The 18,616-nt window shown below is 41.2% G+C and overlaps 1 protein-coding gene across 1 annotated transcript in view; it reads left to right on the top strand.

Annotated features, from left to right (window-relative positions):
- FLG (filaggrin) overlaps positions 1-10,462 on the top strand; it is a 37,520-nt gene extending 27,058 nt beyond the window's left edge. Inside the window, exons 11-13 of the mRNA XM_040999071.1 lie at positions 3,548-3,676; positions 5,254-10,159; positions 10,209-10,462. Coding sequence (XP_040855005.1) covers positions 3,548-3,676; positions 5,254-10,159; positions 10,209-10,462 — 5,289 coding nt within the window. The remainder of the gene's footprint in view (positions 1-3,547; positions 3,677-5,253; positions 10,160-10,208) is intronic.
- Positions 10,463-18,616: the final 8,154 nt, after the last annotated feature.

Raw genomic sequence — 18,616 nt, 5'->3', positions numbered from 1 at the left:
CTCATGCCTTTAACTATGTTATTCAAAGAGTCTTACTCATTTCTTCTCATGTCATCTATGACCTATTTCAAGTTACAACAACAGAGGTGTTGCATGTATATCTAGGAACTCCTGGCACGCAGAGCCTGTAATATTTACTATCCAGTGAAGTTCACTGCTCTGATTTTGGCAGAACACTGGCCTCACAAGCATGTCCAACAGGAACAGTCTTCATCTGCAACTGTGTCCTCCCTCTGTGGCAGCAGCTGACTCCTGCAGGAAACCAGTCTTCACTCAGCAAGTTCCACCTCTCCTTCATTCCGAGTCTCAGTCACACCTTTTAGAAGATCATTGTTCTGATGAAGCCTGGTAACCTGGCCCAAATCAGGCATTCAGAACACCATCATTAAGTGAATAGTGACCTATGGGCCTCTGGGTAGTTCTTGGAAGAAAGCACGTAGTCTAGCAATGGTTGAATTTTTAAACATGTAATATATCATTTGCCAATAGTTGCGGCTACTCCTTCTGATGGCCATATTACAGAAGTGTTAAATCTATACAACTTCACAGATTTCCAATGAAACCTGTGATATACGTGTGCGATGCATGGCACCAGAGCAGGGTCCTAAAAGGGCCACTCACTGAGTCTCAATGCAAAGATTTCACTCATATTCTGGTGAAATCATGTCCCCTGAGCCACAGAGAGTGAAAGGACAGACCCCAGCCCCACTGTGGATAAAAAAAAAAAAAAAACAGGAATTAGTTGAATACAAAGGACTGCAGTCATGACCTCTGCTCCTCTTCCAGTTCACTTCAAACTGACAAGCATTTATTGGAGACCTTTACATATCAAACAATATACTAGATTTCCAAGGGACAAACAAATAAATATGGGATGCCCATTCCTACTCCCCAACGAGCTCATAGTGTAGAAATGGTACACACAGAGACACACATATCTACATGTGTATATGAAGGATATACATCAAATAACTAATAGTAGTTATCTTGGGCTAGTGGGTTTACAGGTATTTTGATTTTCGTTTCTTTGTCTATCAATATTTCCTAATTTTCATATTAAACATTAATTTCATAATGAACTAATTTTAAAAATCTAATAAAATAAACAAAGTAAACAAATGAGCGCACCTGAGTAATTCAAGAAACATTTTCTACATGAGGGACAATGTAGATTGCTTTTTTAAAAAGCTGTATTTGTGTATATTGAAAGGCAGATTTAAAGAAAAAAAGGAGAGTTAGAAAGATCTTCCATCCCCTGGTCATTTCACAAACGACCGCAATGGCCGGAGCTGACCCAATCCAACGCGAGGAGCCTCTTCCAGGTTTCCCGCATGGGTGCAGGATCCCAAGGCATTGGGCCATCCTCGACTGCCTTCCCAGGCCACAAGCAGGGAGCTGGATGGGAAGTGGACACAAACTGGCACTCATGTGGGATTCTGACTCTAGGAGGTGGAAGATTTGCCAGTTGAGTCAATGTGCAGCCTCCAAAAAATGTGGATTTTAAAGAAAGAGAAATTTACTAAGCAGATAATGAGGGAAAATATTTTCAGAAAAACATGAAATAGTATATTTTAGTATTCAGGAATACTAAAAGTTTCCATGGAACATAAAGGGGTTTACAGAAAAAATAAGTGGAACCAGACAGAGATAAGCCAGCTCAGACCATGAGGCACTTTGGACAATATTAAAGAGCATGCATTTTAGGATCAACATAATGGCTCAAATGGCTAATTCTCCCCCTTAAAGTACCGGATTCCATATGGGCACTGATTTGTGTCCCAGCTGTTCTATTTCTCTTCCAGCTCCCTGCTTGTGGCCTGGGAAAGCAGTGGAAGATGGTCCAAAGCTTTGGAATCCTGTACCATGTGGAAGACCTGGAAGAGGTTCCTGGCTCCTGGCTTCAGATACGTTCAGCTCCATCTGTTGTGGTCACTTGGGAAATGAACCAGCAGATGGACGATTTTTCTTTCAGTCTCTCCTTCTCTCTGGAAATCTTTCAAATAAAAACAATAAAATAGATTTTTTAAAAAGCAGGCATTTCTTCCTAAGGTTATAGTGTGGCTGAAATGAAAGCTATTCTGACAAACAGCCACTTAGTTCTGATAAAGAGTAGGTACAGGGGTGATTCTGTAGCTTTTATTCATCCCAAAATGAAATAACACTACATTAGATAACACCTTGGTTGGTATTGTAGACAAGAAAACTTAACTTAGAATAAGAGCACTTGACTAGATAACTTTTTAAGTTCTTTCTAAACACTATCAAAATTCTCTGACATCTGTGTCATGATATACCTGCACACATTTCATTTGATATCTATCGAAGTCCACGCAATTTATTACCAATACATTGTACTAGAAGATAGTTTGGCCAGCACGTGAAGAGGCCTCTCTGTGAAGTGTCCTGAGACTCGGGCAGGTGGGGCTGATACTAGCCCAGATTTGGGAACTGCTAATGCAATCTCAGGTGAACATGTGAGGAAGTGAGGAGGTAAACACCTGGGAGGTGGAGATGGAGAAGGAGCCGGACTTGTTTAGGAGTGAATTGGGACATCTCCACAACAACTCCTCCCTAAGACAGACCATTATGTTCTCTATAAAAAGGCCACTCTCCCCAACTAGCAACACCCTGCAAGCTGCTTCAGACTGCCCTCCTGTTCCTCTGGTGAACTAGGTGAGTAAACTGGGGTTCAGCTCCACTCCATGAGAACCGAATGAGAGCAATGAGGAAGGTCCAAGATGCGACCTGAGGCAAAGAGGCACTAAAACCAGGCTTATTTGTAGTCTACTTTGGGGGACTTCATTGTAATCATTAATTTGAGGAAGAAAATGAAGTAACAGTTGAACTACGGATAGTACCTCCTTTCTTTAGGATACTTCCTTAAGATAATGGGAATCTAATGATCCACTAGGCAGATTGTCTCCTTTAGTACAGAGCTTTTTGTCTCAGTTTTTAACCTGTATGACCTGAGAGTCAGTCCCTGCCTGAAGAATGGAAACAGAAGCTGAATGTGAAAGCAGATGCCTCGCAGCTTTATATCATCTAAGCTTATTGCTGGTTTTACTCACTTTGTCTATATTCTCAAGCCTAGAAGTCTGGAAGGTCCAGGTTAGTTACCACTGCTCCTTAGCTGGAGTCACACATGCAATGTAGATAATAGACTATCCTCCACAATGGAATTTCTAAAAACTTGGGAGGAACAGAGGAAATGAAAGGTCTGGCACACTCCAGATTTCCATGGCTCCTAAATACAATATCCTTGTTAGAGACCAACAGCTCAAAACACAAAGTCATTGCTTCTGTGTTTATTCAGAAATGGAAATTAGCAATATGCATTGTTCCTAATTTCATCACTCTCTTACTACAGGGCTTGAACAAGTCATTCAACTTTGAATAAGTCAATTACAATAGGATAATCATGCTGATTAATCTGAACAATTATCACAAATGATGGAGTTATGCATGTATTTAAGAAAGAAAGAAAAAAAATTCAGAGGCAGGTCTCTTTTCCTCCCCTTCAGGTTAACTTTGTGAAACGATGTCTAAGCTCCTACAAAGTATTATCACTACCATCGATGTTTTCTACCAATATGCCATCCAGAATGGGGAGTGTGACATGTTGAACAAGACAGAGCTGAAAGAACTTTTGGAAAATGAGTTTCACCAAATTCTGAAGGTAAGAACTTGACACCAGGACTAATTCTACAGAAATTCTATTTTCTACCCCTCCTATCTTTTTGTTGTATATGTCTAACACACTGAAGAATTCTACCTACTTGGTCAGATAGAACCGGGCTTGTTAAATACATTTAAAAAAAAAACTAACTAGCCCACAAGAGTTTCCATAACATGATCAAGGTAAATGATCCTACTAAGTAAAAGAATCCACGGATTTTAAAATGTCCTATCTATAGAAACAATTCTATGGAACAGAAATGACAGGCCTCAGAAAAATTACAAACTATATAAAATGCATCTTTCTTTTGTCTTTATTCAATTCTGAATTCTACCCCCCACAAGTGCCCATTTCTGAAATTACAGCACTGTAAGGCCTATGAATTCAGGAAATTGACTCTTATTCCCTCCCCCCAACACACACACCCAATCACAAAAGAAGGTGGTTACCAAATTAAACTTGTTGGCTTTGGAAAGAAGATTTGGGAACTTATCTAGCTCTTTAGCTTCAATTCCTTACATTCAACTGCCAACTGAATACTACTCAGATTCCTATGGATATCTTACAAGAGTCATGAATGAATCTCATCATCTTCTGCTCTAAACCTTTTTATCCTTTTTGCCCAAGGCAAAACCATGGGCCATTACTGATGTCTTCTGTCTTGGCAGGTACCACCACCTCCCAATTTTCATCTAGTTCATCAATTGACTCTTAAAATAGCCACCACCTTTTCCAATCTCAATATTAGATGTTCAAAAGCCTTTAACAGCTTCCATCTGTTCCTAAGTTTAATGTTTCTTAGAATGACTTAAAATCATTTTCTGGCATCTGATTATCTTTCTAGTAATATCTCTTAACTCCTTAGTGTCTAGATCTAGCAATCCTGACTTTTTTCAGTTCCTAAGAAAAGCCATGCCTTCTCTCACTTTTGCCCTTTGTTTCTATCATTTCCTCTATGTGGAACAATTCTATTTCCCTTCTTGATTCTTCCATTTCACTAATCTTAACCCATCCTTCAAAAGAAATCACATCCTCTTATTAACACTTCTTTGATCCTCAGTGATTCCTTTCTGATGTACTTATAGAAACTTTATCAATAAATTAAGATTTTGTCTCTAACTCAATAAACTTTCAATTTCATTTTGTTATGAACAAAACTTGTTCACTGCTTTGCTCTATCATAAAATACAATGTAAGGAAGATGCCTGATTCAAATAAAGCTTTTTGATTAATTGCCTACTTACACTAGAAAAATAAATAAGTCATACATAATGAATATAGTCAAATTATTAAATAATTCATACCTCAGATTTTTACGCCCCTCCCAAAAAATCCCTTTATTTGCTTTTAACCTTTAGGTGCTCATAGAAATGGCTCATAGCTATTTCTCACTGAATTATTAAGTTCGTATTCCTTTCTCTCTACTCAGGATAGGACAAGTCAGCCTAAAGAACTATGCAATTGGCCTCCACTTAAATATGGCAAACATTCATATTACTATATCCTTCAATTGACTATCTGGGTGTGTAGTCCAGACTGACAAAGGTCTCCTGTCTTTTCACCCTTGTTTTATGCAGAATCCAGATGATCCAGATACTGTAGATGTCATCATGCAAAGTCTGGATCGAGACCATAACAAGAAAGTGAGTTTTACTGAGTATCTTCTGATGATATACAGGTTAGCTCATGCTTGTAATAAAATCATTGGCAAGGATTACTGCCAAGCTTCAGGGTCAAAGCAAAGAGATCACAGCCACCAGCACCAAGAGGAACAGAGTGAAACAGAGGACAGAGAAGAAAATAAGCAAGAATCCTCTTCTAGATATTCAAGTTCAAGTGCAGGAGAGAAGGACTCCTATTTCAGGGGCTCCAGAGGAAAAAACAGAAACAAACTGAGGTCCAGCTCTAGAAAACTGGGACATGAAAGAGGCTTGTCTAGATCTGGACATAGGCAAAGCTCTGAAGAAAGGACAGATTCAAGTTTGGACCACTTCAAGAATAGTGAGAAAAACAAGCATGGCTCTCAACAGCAAGATGAATCTGAGAGGCACACGTGCTGCACTCATGAATCTGGTTCAGGTCAGAACTATCAAAACAGAAGGCATGAAACAAACACTACATATCAATCTGGACACTGTGAAAAAGAGGGATATTGTTCTACTTCAAGTGAGCACTCTGGTTATGGAAAACATAGGTCTCCCTCAGGCCAGTCTTCCAGTCAAAGAACACAGGAATCCAACTCAAGCGGTACATCCAGAAACTGGGGACAGCAAAAACACAGATCTGGGTCAGGAAGATCCTCAAGTTTTGAAGAATATGGGTCTGGCTTAGGTCAATCCACAAGTAATGGACAAAACAGTTCTACATCAAGACAGTCATCCTGCTGTGGCCAACATGGATCCAGCTCAGGACAATCTTCAGGCTGTGGTCAACAAGGATCTGGCTTAGGCCAATCATCTAGTTATGGACATCACAGTTCAACATCAGGACAGTCGTGCTGTGGCCAACATGGATCCAGCTCAGGACAGTCTTTCAGCTATGGTCAGCATGGGTCTGGGTCAAGTCAATCTTCTAGTTATGGCCAACATGGATCTAGTTCCAGGCAGTCTTCTAGCCACAGACAACAGGGCTTTGAATCAGGTCAACCCTCTGGCTTTGGGCAACAAGCATCCAGATCAAGACAATCTTCTGGCTCTAGTCAACAAGGATCTGGTTTAAGCCAATCCTCCAGTTATGGACAACATGGTTCAACAACAGGACAGTCGTGCTGTGGTCAACATGGGTCCAGCTCAGGACAGTCTTCCAACTATGGTCAGCAAGGATCTGGCTTCAACCAGTCATCTAGCTATGACCAACATGGGTCTGCTTCAGGCCAGTTTCCCAGCCACAGGAGACATGGTTCCGGCACAAGAGAATCCTCTGGTTTTAGCCAGCATGAATCCAGCTTAGGACAGTCTGGCTCTGGATCAGGTCAGTCTTTCAGGTATGGCCAACATGGGTCTGGATCAAGCCAGTCTTCTAGCCACAGCCAACAAGGGTCAGGTCTAGGTCAATCTTCCAGATATGGACAACATGTGTCTGGATCAAGCCAGTCTTCTAGCCACAGCCAACAAGGGTCAGGTCTAGGTCAGTCTTCCAGGTATGGCCAACATGGGTCTGGATCAAGCCAGTCTTCTAGCCACAGCCAACAAGGGTCAGGTCTAGGTCAGTCTTCCAGGTATGGACGACATGGGTCTGGATCAAGCCAGTCTTCTAGCCACAGCCAACAAGGGTCAGGTCTAGGTCAATCTTCCAGGTATGGACGACATGGGTCTGGATCAAGCCAGTCTTCTAGCCACAGCCAACAAGGGTCAGGTCTAGGTCAGTCTTCCAGGTATGGACGACATGGGTCTGGATCAAGCCAGTCTTCTAGCCACAGCCAACAAGGGTCAGGTCTAGGTCAGTCTTCCAGGTATGGACGACATAGCTCTGGCTCAAGTCAATCATCTAGCCATAGTCAACAAGGGTCAGGTCTAGGTCAGTCTTCAAGATATGGCCAACATGGGTCTGGATCAAGCCAGTCTTCTGGCTTTGGGCAAAATCAGTCTGGCTTAGGTCAATCCTCTGGCCATGGTCAGCTGGGATCTGGCTCAAGTCAATCTAGTACTCACTGGCAACAGTCTCAATCACAACAATCTTCTGGGTTCAGCCCACAAAGGTCAGGATCAGGTCAGTCTTCTGGTTATGGGCAACAAGGATCTGGCTTTAGCCAGTCTTCTAGTTATGGACAACATGGTTCAACAACAGGACAGTCATCATGTTGTGGCCAACATGGATCTAGCTCAGGGGAGACTCCTAGCTACGACCAACATGGGTCTGCTTCAGGCCAGCTTCACAGCCACATGAGACATAGGTCTAGCTCAAGAGAATCCTCTAGCTTTAGTCAGCATGAATCTGGCTTAGGTCAGTCTGCCAGGCATGGTCAGCAAGGGTATGGCTCTAATCAATCTTCTAACCACAGCCAACAAGGGTCAGGACTAGGTCAGTCTTCCAGATATGGTCAGCATGGGTCTGGATCAAGCCAGTCTTCTGGCTTTGGGCAAAATCAGCATGGCTTAGGTCAATCCTCTGGCCATGGTCAGCTGGGATCTGGTTCCAATCAATCTTCTTGCCACAGCCGACAAGAGTCTCAATCACAACAATCTTCTGGGTTCAGCCCACAAAGGTCAGGATCAGGTCAGTCTTCTGGTTATGGGCAACAAGGATCTGGTTTAAGCCAATCCTCCAGTTATGGACAACATGGTTCAACAACAGGTCATTCGTGCTGTGGTCAACATGGGTCCAGTTCAGGACAGTCTTCCAACTATGGTCAGCAAGGATCTGGCTTCAATCAGTCATCTAACTACGACCAACATGGGTCTGCTTCAAGCCAGTTTTCCAGCCACAGGAGACATGGTTCTGGCACAAGAGAATCCTCTGGTTTTAGCCAGCATGAATCCAGTTTAGGTCAGTCTGGCTCTGGATCAGGCCGGTCTTCCAGGTATGACCGACATGGGTCTGGATCAAGTCAATCCTCTAGCCATAGTCAACAAGGGTCAGGTCTAGGTCAGTCTTCCAGATATGGCCAGCGTGGGCCTGGCTCCGGTCATTCTTCTGGCTTTGGGCAAAATCAGTCTGGCTTAGGTCAATCCTCTGGCCATGGTCAGCTGGGATCTGGTTCCAATCAATCTTCTTGCCACAGCCGACAAGAGTCTCAATCACAACAATCTTCTGGGTTCAGCCCACAAAGGTCAGGATCAGGTCAGTCTTCTGGTTATGGGCAGCAAGGTTCTGGTTTAAGCCAATCATCTAGTTATGGACATCACAGTTCAACATCAGGACAGTCGTGCTGTGGCCAACATGGATCCAGCTCAGGACAGTCTTTCAGCTATGGTCAGCATGGGTCTGGGTCAAGTCAATCTTCTAGTTATGGCCAACATGGATCTAGTTCCAGGCAGTCTTCTAGCCACAGACAACAGGGCTTTGAATCAGGTCAGCCCTCTGGCTTTGGGCAACAAGCATCCAGATCAAGACAATCTTCTGGCTCTAGTCAACAAGGATCTGGTTTAAGCCAATCCTCCAGTTATGGACAACATGGTTCAACAACAGGACAGTCGTGCTGTGGTCAACATGGGTCCAGCTCAGGACAGTCTTCCAACTATGGTCAGCAAGGATCTGGCTTCAACCAGTCATCTAGCTATGACCAACATGGGTCTGCTTCAGGCCAGTTTCCCAGCCACAGGAGACATGGTTCCGGCACAAGAGAATCCTCTGGTTTTAGCCAGCATGAATCCAGCTTAGGACAGTCTGGCTCTGGATCAGGTCAGTCTTTCAGGTATGGCCAACATGGGTCTGGATCAAGCCAGTCTTCTAGCCACAGCCAACAAGGGTCAGGTCTAGGTCAATCTTCCAGATATGGACAACATGGGTCTGGATCAAGCCAGTCTTCTAGCCACAGCCAACAAGGGTCAGGTCTAGGTCAGTCTTCCAGGTATGGACGACATGGGTCTGGATCAAGCCAGTCTTCTAGCCACAGCCAACAAGGGTCAGGTCTAGGTCAGTCTTCCAGGTATGGCCAACATGGGTCTGGATCAAGCCAGTCTTTTAGCCACAGCCAACAAGGGTCAGGTCTAGGTCAATCTTCCAGGTATGGCCAACATGGGTCTGGATCAAGCCAGTCTTCTAGCCACAGCCAACAAGGGTCAGGTCTAGGTCAGTCTTCCAGGTATGGACGACATGGGTCTGGATCAAGCCAGTCTTCTAGCCACAGCCAACAAGGGTCAGGTCTAGGTCAGTCTTCCAGGTATGGACGACATGGGTCTGGATCAAGCCAGTCTTCTAGCCACAGCCAACAAGGGTCAGGTCTAGGTCAGTCTTCCAGATATGGCCAACATGGGTCTGGATCAAGCCAGTCTTCTGGCTTTGGGCAAAATCAGTCTGGCTTAGGTCAATCCTCTGGCCATGGTCAGCTGGGATCTGGCTCAAGTCAATCTTGCCACAGCCGACAACAGTCTCAGTCACAACAATCTTCTGGGTTCAGCCCACAAAGGTCAGGATCAGGTCAGTCTTCTGGTTATGGGCAACAAGGATCTGGCTCAGGCCAATCTTCTCATTCTAGTCAACATGGATCTGGCTTCAGCCAGTCTTCTAGTTATGGACAACGTGGTTCAACAACAGGACAGCCGTGCTGTGGCCAGTCTTCCAGCTATGGTCAACATGAATATGGTTCAAGTAAGCCTTCTAGTTATGGTGGATGTAGTTCAGGATCAGGTAATTCTTCCTGCCACAGTGAACAGGGCACTACTTCAGGTCAGTCTACAGGTTATGGTCAACCTGGATCTTTTTCAGGTCATTATTCTAGCCACAGCCAACATGTATCTGGGTCACATCAGTGTCCTAACTATGAGCAATGTGGATCCGGCCCATGTTCATCATCAAGTTCTGAACAATATGGTTCTGGTTATGGTCAGTGTTCTAGTTCTGAACAATATGCACCCTGTTCATATTCCTCAAGCTCAGGACAGTATAGTTCCGGATCTGGTCAGTGTTCTGGCTCTGAACAATGTGGAGCTGCTTCTTGCCCCTCATCAAGTTCCAGACAATATGGATCTGGCTCATGTCCCTCAAGCTCAGGACAGTATATTTCTGGATCCAGTCAGTGTTCTAGCTCTCAACAATATATGTCTGGCTCAAGAGGAAGATGGGAATCTAGATGTAGACATTCAAACTGTAGTGAAGGGCAACCAAAACACAATTATAGAGAAGTAGAGTGGTCTTCAGGGTGTGGCTTTGAATAAATCATACCTTATGAATAATCTAAATCCCATACTATCAATAAAGTGTCAGTTTGCAATGAGGACAACAGACAAGGTAGCTATTGTTATCAGAGAAGAGGGAGAAGTTATTGTGAAGGGGAAAGTAAAGATTTGTTAGTAGGACTCCATTCTATGAATATGTCCAAGAGCTGAGGACTTAATTCTAAGAACAAATGATAAACACAACTAAAATTAAGTGAAGAAATAATTTTAAAAATAACAAACTGTTACTTTTAAATAATCAATTAATCATGAAAGTTCTTCCTCTCTTTTTCTTTTATCCTTACAGTCCTTTCATTGCTATTGGGTTTCTTCCAAATCTAGGGTGTTTGGGCTACTTGTTAGGAAATATTCAGCTGAATAAATAATTAGTGTGGAGTAATACATTTTGGAGAGTAATACAAAACACTTAAAGAACTCGGGTTTCAATTAAAGTATCTTTTAATAGCTTGTTGTCCAATTAGCAGTGATGTCAAGGCTAAGTTTGCACTTCTAAAAACAAAATATTATGTATGCATTGTCAATTATGGAACTTAGGATTACTCGTACAGCAAAATACAATCTAATTATCAGTGCATTCTGTGTTAGCAGTAGCAGAAGGTAGAATGTCATAAAAGCAAAATGTAGCACTAATACTTAATTTTCTTTTCAAACTTTGGTACATCTTTAACCGGCTAGTGGCATTAAAACATATTTCAGTTGCTCCTCCCTAGCCAGTGAAAAGGAACATAATTTCTTAAAGAGCAGAAATGAATTGGTTTAGAATCAATGAATCTAAATTGATTTATGGTCAATTTAGTTACATCAAGAAAGAGCTTATCCTCTATTTCCAATAAACTGCCCTATATTCAAAATCTTTAGAGGAGCTATACCACAGGAAAGCAACATCTCAAATCCACTTTTCTAGTTAATTAGCCATTTCATCTAGAGAAATACCATCCAAATCCGAATGGAAAGGAACACTATCTGCCACTGCTAAACAGAATTCAACAGGTTAACTAAAATATATGCTTCAAGTGATTGGATTTGAACAATTGTATTACATTAAAATTAAAAACAAATAAATGATAATCAAACATTGACATCTGTCTCAATCTGCTTCATAATACTTCTCAACATGTGGTCAAGTCAAAACAAACCATCTATTTCACAAAATCCTCTACTTCATAACAACTCAAATGTATTTTTAAAAATTTTAAACTCAGTAAGACAAACTGCTAGACTTAAAAATAGCTGAAATTCTATAATTGTCTTAATAATGACTTTTTGGATATGACACTAAGAACACAAGCAAAAAAAGCAAACTAATTGAGACATCAGATTGAAAAGATTCTGCCCAGCACAAGGAATTTAAAATAATAATAATAATAAAGCAGCCTACAGAATGGGAAAAATGCTTACATAAAGACCTCAAGAAGCTCAATAGCAAACATACACACACACACACAATACAATATAAAAATGGGCAAAGAGACAAAGAAAACATACAGGCAACAGGTACATGAAAAAGTACTCAATATCAATATCCATTAGAAATATTCACAACAACTAGAATGAAATGTCACCTTGAAGATGCTAGGAGGACTATTATCAAAAAATCAAAAGATAACAGCATTAGTGAAAGTGTGGTAAAAAGAGAACTCTTACATTACTGTTGGTGAGAATTTAAATTGTTATAGCTACTACAGAAAGAGGTACAGAGGTTCCTCAAAACATAGAACTAACATACATATGACCCAACAATCCCACTTCCAGGAAAATAAATAAAATCACTTTCCTGAAAAGGTATTTTTACTTCTGTGCTCAATAAAGCATTATTTACATTAATGAAGAATCTGAAACCAATTTAAGTATTCTTCAACAGGTGGCTAGATAAGGAAAATGTGACATAGTAGATAAATACAAACATTGTAATATTATTTATCTTTGAAAAGAAGGAAACCCTTTAATTTCCAACATGGATGAACCTGAAGGACATTAAGATAAATGAAACAAGCTAAAAAGTATCAAGACAAATACTACTTGATCTCATTTATACATGGAATCTTTAAAAAATCCAATATACAGAAGCAGAAAGTAGGAGGCTTATGATCAGATGTTGGGAAGAGAGAAAAGAAAATATTGATCAAAGTATATAAACTTCCAGGGGTTCAGGTCTTGGGGTTGGGGGCAACTACAGCTCCCTGCAGTGTGGCAGCTGTGGGGGGTGCCCCCGCCAGGCTGGACCCAATGCTGGGGATTTAAGTTAAAGCCGCTGCCACCAGGCAGTGTCTGAGTCCTAGGTTTAGGTGGCCAGCACATCAAGTGGTGCTTGCTCTGCTGGGCACCCGGTGGCAAACTCTAGGGTTTTTAGGACATGTAATTGTTGCCTAGGGACACCCATGAATAAGGCCAGTTTTAGTGTGAGAGATGAAGGGACCTGATGGTTTGGAGGGAAGTATCCATAAGATCTATTTCGGCCAGACTGATTCACCAGCCCAATTAGGAATCCTGAGATGGGCTGTTAGCATAGAGCATCACTGACTGCCACACACCTGCCTGTCTGACAGGGCTAGGTACCATTATCTGACTGGGTGGTGGAATAGTGGACTGGTCACATTTGGCAAGGTCAAGACACTAACCAGCACATGAAAGAACTTGGTCCGGGGGTAGAGTATGTGAGGAAAGTGTGGGCCCAACCCTGTGGAAATACAAGTCACCCAGGTTAGCTCATGAGCCGGGGTGGCAATGGACTAAGCTAGGAGTGACCATGGCACCTGCCATCACTTACGGGTAAAGGAACCGATGGCAATCTTGGCACATCAAGGCAGCACCACCCAAAGGTGCATCCTAAAATAGGATGTGCAACTGGAAGGGGATGGACTAGGCAGGAAACTTCAACTCACAAAAAAGAACAGAAATCAGATGGAGCACATGTCATTCCGGCCCAGGCTCTTACACCAACTGGTCTGCATGAGGCAGGGATACTATGCCACAGCATCAAAGTCAAAGGCTGAGACAGGGGAGGGGCTAAGCCAACTGGGTCAGAGCAACCACTGGTACGCACATAATCTAGGGCTGGGAATAGACTTGGTTGGGGAGCTGTGAGAGTACACCCTTGCTGGATTGGGATTCCCACGGGAGGGTGCGGGGGCTAGAGTGGAAGTTGCGTTCTGGTCTGGATATGGCTGCAATCTCCCTAGGCACAAGTGTGGACTGGGGCTAGGCGCACCAAGCTGGGCTAGACACCAGCACCATCTGGCACTCTGGAGAACCTGGGTAGATGTAGGATGGACTAGGCTGGGTCTCTGTGCATGATTACAAATGGATATATATTTTTCTCAAAATATAGAACTGTATATCTAAAATCAGTGCATTTTATCAAATAAAAATTATACTTCAATAAAGTTGGTTGTTTAAAGGCTTTTTGTGACACACTAATTCAAAAATTACATACAAGAGCAAAGGTTCAACAAATGGCTAGGACAGGTGATCACCAAGCTAGTTAAAACACTGGTTAGCATACCCATATCCCATGTTAGAGTACCGAAGTTCAATCCTCAGCTTCACTCCTGATTCTAGCTAATGAAGCTAATGAAGACTTTGGGAGGCAACAGATGACATTCGATAGATCAAATTATCAGATTCTTACCACCCATATGTGAGACCTGGATTGAATTCTCATTTCTCAGCTTCAGCCCCTTGATTCTGCAGGCATTTAGGAAGTAAATCAGCAAATGGAAGCTCTCCCCGTGTGTATCTACCTCTCTCTCTCTCTCAAGGGAGATAGTGTCATCTCACCTGAGCTCAAAACATATCACAAAGTGATAATTCTTAAAACAAAGTGGAATTGTTAGAGACAGATAGTCAAAGCAATAGAATAACCAAAAATAGACCCATGAACACTTGGTATGTGATAGCACTGGCAATGGGACATGGAGAAACTTTTTTTAAAAGGTTTATTTATTTTTATTGGAAAGTCAGATATACAGAGAGGAGAGACAGAGAGAAAGATCATCAGCCTGATGATTCACTCACCAAGTAACTGCAACAGCCGGAGTTGAGCCAATCTGAAGCCAGGAGCCAGGAACTTCCTCCTGCTCTCTAACATAGGTGCAGAACCCCAAGGCTTCTGGCCGTCCTCAACTGCTCTCCCAGGCCACAAGCAGGGAGCTGGATGGGAAGCACGGCTACTGGGATTAGAACCGGCACCCATATGGGATCCTGAAGCATTCAAGGTGAGGACTTCAGTCGCTAGACCACCACGCTGGGCCCCATGATGAAACGTTTAATTAATGAAGCCAAGATAATTAGCTTCCCACATATATATCTTTATTTCATACCATATGCCAAAAACTCTATCAAGTGAATTAAAGACTTAACTATGCAAAAATGTAAAGAAAATATGTAACAACTTTATGATGGTCACTAAAGCAAGGAAACCATAGGGCCAGTGCTATAGTACAATGAGTTAAGCCACGGAGAGCTTAGATGGTTACCAAAATAATCATTTAAGAAGCAATCTGGCAACCATACAAGTTTGTAAAAGCAAAAAAAAAAAAAAAAAAAATTACTAACAACCTAAAAGTTCAATGAAAGAACAGTTAAACTATGATCTATCTGTATACTGAAATGCCAAATAACAATTAAAATTAATGACCCACAGGCATATACTCACTGAGAAATTTCAAAAGTATACCATTGAAAGAAAAGTTATAAAATATGTACACATGGTATGATAGATACCACTTACATAGTCTTACAATATACATAACAGTCTCAGAGAGGGCAGCTAAAACATATTTGATAAATCTGAGCATCTTTATAAGACTGATAAACTCACAACCAGGATAGTGGGCACCTCTAAAGAGGAGAAAATGAGACACAGAAAGAGTAACAAACAAACCACAAGGCTTCTTAAACAAGACAGAATTCATTTTATTGTTTCCTAATCTTCTGTCTAAACCTCAAATTATTTCACAGGAAAAGGAGGACGCAGAGACCAGGTTAGAATGTCCATGAAGGATTTCTCTGGTGTATCTAGTCCAACACGTCCCAGTTTTAAAACAAATGTATCAGTACATGATGCCTAATATACATCAGATGAATCACACAACGATCTGTCTCAGACTGGAAACTTAATAGGAAAATTCCTGAAACACTCACTTAACTGCTCACAATTTTCCCAAAAGAAAAAATCATTCACTCACCAGTATTTCAAACAGCGCATTTCTAACTATAAATTTAAAAACTGTCATTCTGTTCCTCTTATTTTGGTACCTAGCAGGGACGCGAAACGTCTGACTCATGGGAATATACAACCCACTGGTCTGGCCCTGAAGACCAAATTTCAACAAATTCAATAAATCGGTACCAGGCTAGATTTTAGGTTGATAATTTTGAATGGCCTTTTATAAATATTGTGATGGCACTTGGTAGAAAAAAAAGTTCCCCATTCCTGTTAAGGAATTAAGTTATAATCGCACAGCTTTCCTAAATCTGATCAACCGTGGGACACTGGTATGAGTATATTTCTGGATCTACAAAGATGAGTACAAAAGTCTTCTTTTGGGCACCCCTAACCTTACTTTTTAAATTTTAAATTTATTTATTTGAAACACAAGAGAAACAGATAGAGCACCTATCTGCTGATTCACTCCATAAATGTCCACAACAGCCATAACTGTGCCAAGCCTTCATATATATATCTGACTCCAAACACATTTGTTACTATGATATTGCTCCAATTCGGTTAAATTTCTCTCTGAACAACAACAGCCAGACACCCATCATTAGAGTAGTCCCTTCTCCTGCACAATGATGAAGACACACCTAATAATATTCACTCCTTTCCCTACCCTTAGCAGCACAGGTCATAGCAGTTTCTAAGGGTGGATCACTGTTGCACCTAACTCATGTCCTCACACTGTGTTTATCTCATCACGGTCAATGGTCCTCATTAGCTTCAATTTCAGAAGTGGCATTTTTTGACACTTTACGTGAAGTTCAGTTTGAACTAATAATAAACAACCACACACAGCACTGTATTCATTAAAAGACATAGATCCTATAACCAATTCTCCCAACAACCCAAATTTCCAGTTCGATTCTCCGACCTATTCCCATGCTCCCAAGAATCTCCCACTTCAATTGCTTTATCCCAAATATAAAGGATTCCTTGGCAGCAGCCTTCACCCCAACTTGGCCTTCATATATAAATTCTAGCTAGAACATTCCAAATGTGAAAGCTCTTAAGTCAGCAAGTTCCCTAGAGTACAGACAGCCATAACAACTCAGTCCCATTCCTAGCAGTCACACAGAGGAGAAATAACAGATGTCTTTAGCTGAAGGATACAGGGAAGAGTATCAGAAAGACAGAGAAGAAAAGCAAAGGACACAGATAAAAGTGGTATTCTACAAGCCAAGCAAAGAAAATTCTTGCTAGAAATGAACAAGATAATAAAATATATTTTGTAACAAATAAAACCACAGTATACTGGCAGAAGAGTAGACAACACAAACCAATATAAGCGTATAGACAGCCCTGAAATAGTTCCTTAAATGTATTTGTAATTATGTGTATATGCAATTATGGATTGCCTGCTGCATGCATAATATGGAAAGCACCTAGAAAAGTTATCTAGGAGCCTACGCTGTAGCACAGCACATAAAGCCACTATTTGTGACAACATCTCATATGGGAACACCAGTTCAAATTCCAGCTGTTCTGCTTCTGATCCAGCTCCCTCATAATGAGCTTGAGAATGCAATGGATGATGGCTCAAGGACCTGGGCCCTGCTACCCAGGTGGAAGACCCAGATGGAATTTCTGGCTCCTGTCTCAGCCTGGCCTCGTCACAATCATTATGGCCATTTGGAGAATGAATCAATGGATGGAAAATCTTTCCTTGCCTTCCTCTCTCTGTCACTCTAACTTTCAAATAAATAAAAGAAATCTTTAAAAATAAAAGAAGAAAAAGTATATCTAGTGTAGTAATAAATGTTAGTGGCTATCTTTATTATAACTTACTGAAGTTGTTATATAATCATGACATATAATCATGGAAAGGAAGGATAGTTTAAGAAGTTTGTAGTAAAGAGAAAATAATAGACAAGGTAAAAAAAGGCTTTTACAAAGAAGAAAATTAAAGTATGTGCTAGAAACATAGCAAGCATGCAATAACAAAATACGAACTAGTGATAATGCTTATAAACCAGAGAAAGAAAACTGTAGACGAGATTGTTATGTTAATATCGCAGAAAGGAAGCATTGCTAGCTCAAGGACCCAGAAGAAATGACAGAGACAAATGAAGTTAGGAGAATTCACAACTGTTACCCTTACAGAAAAAACAAAATTAGTGTCCTGCCCAACAGCCATGATGACTAAATACACCAGAGGGGGAAAAATCCTTATACCCCAGATAAGTTAAAAACAAGAAAGAACACTTAACCTAGCATCAGCCTTCCAATTCAACACAAAGCCCTTAACCATTTGCTGTAAATTGCTTACTCTGTAAGGTAAAACACTTTATCCCAACTTTCATAAGGCTGGTATCTACTAGTATGATACTCATACAAGGAAATTATTGGGATTTTAATTGAGAGGCCGGTGTTGTGATGAAGCAGGAATTCCAGATTAACTCATGGCTGATCTGCTTCTGATCCATGTTCCTACTAACATGCCTGGAAAAGCAGAAGATGATGGCTCAAATGCTTGGTTCTTGTAACTCACACGGAGAGACCCACATGGAGTTCCTAGCTCCTGGCTTCCATTTGAACCAGCTCTGGTTGTTAAGATCATTTAAGACCATTTCAGGAGTAAACCAGCAGATGGAAGATCAGTTTTCTCTCTCTATCCTTATCCTTCTCTTTTCAAATAAGCGCTTTTAAAACATAAAATTAAAGTTTTATAAAAACTAACTATAACCTTGATAACTTAGTCATTGTTTTCTTTTTAAGATTCAATGTATCATTTATTCAAGGAAATATTCTTCTCAAAACTAGAAGGTTTAAGATCAATCTCCCATCTCAATCAAGGAGATGAAGTACAGAAAGGAAGATGAAGAGGGAGGAAGAAAGAAGGCTTGAACAGAGTGAGAAAGAGTTGAAAAACCTGCCAAGATATCC

Source organism: Ochotona curzoniae, unplaced genomic scaffold, assembly GCF_017591425.1.
Source record: "Ochotona curzoniae isolate NIBS_2020 unplaced genomic scaffold, NIBS_Ocur_1.0 scaffold_1037, whole genome shotgun sequence".
Lineage (NCBI taxonomy): Eukaryota > Metazoa > Chordata > Mammalia > Lagomorpha > Ochotonidae > Ochotona > Ochotona curzoniae.
This window is presented reverse-complemented; position numbering and strand designations above follow the sequence as displayed.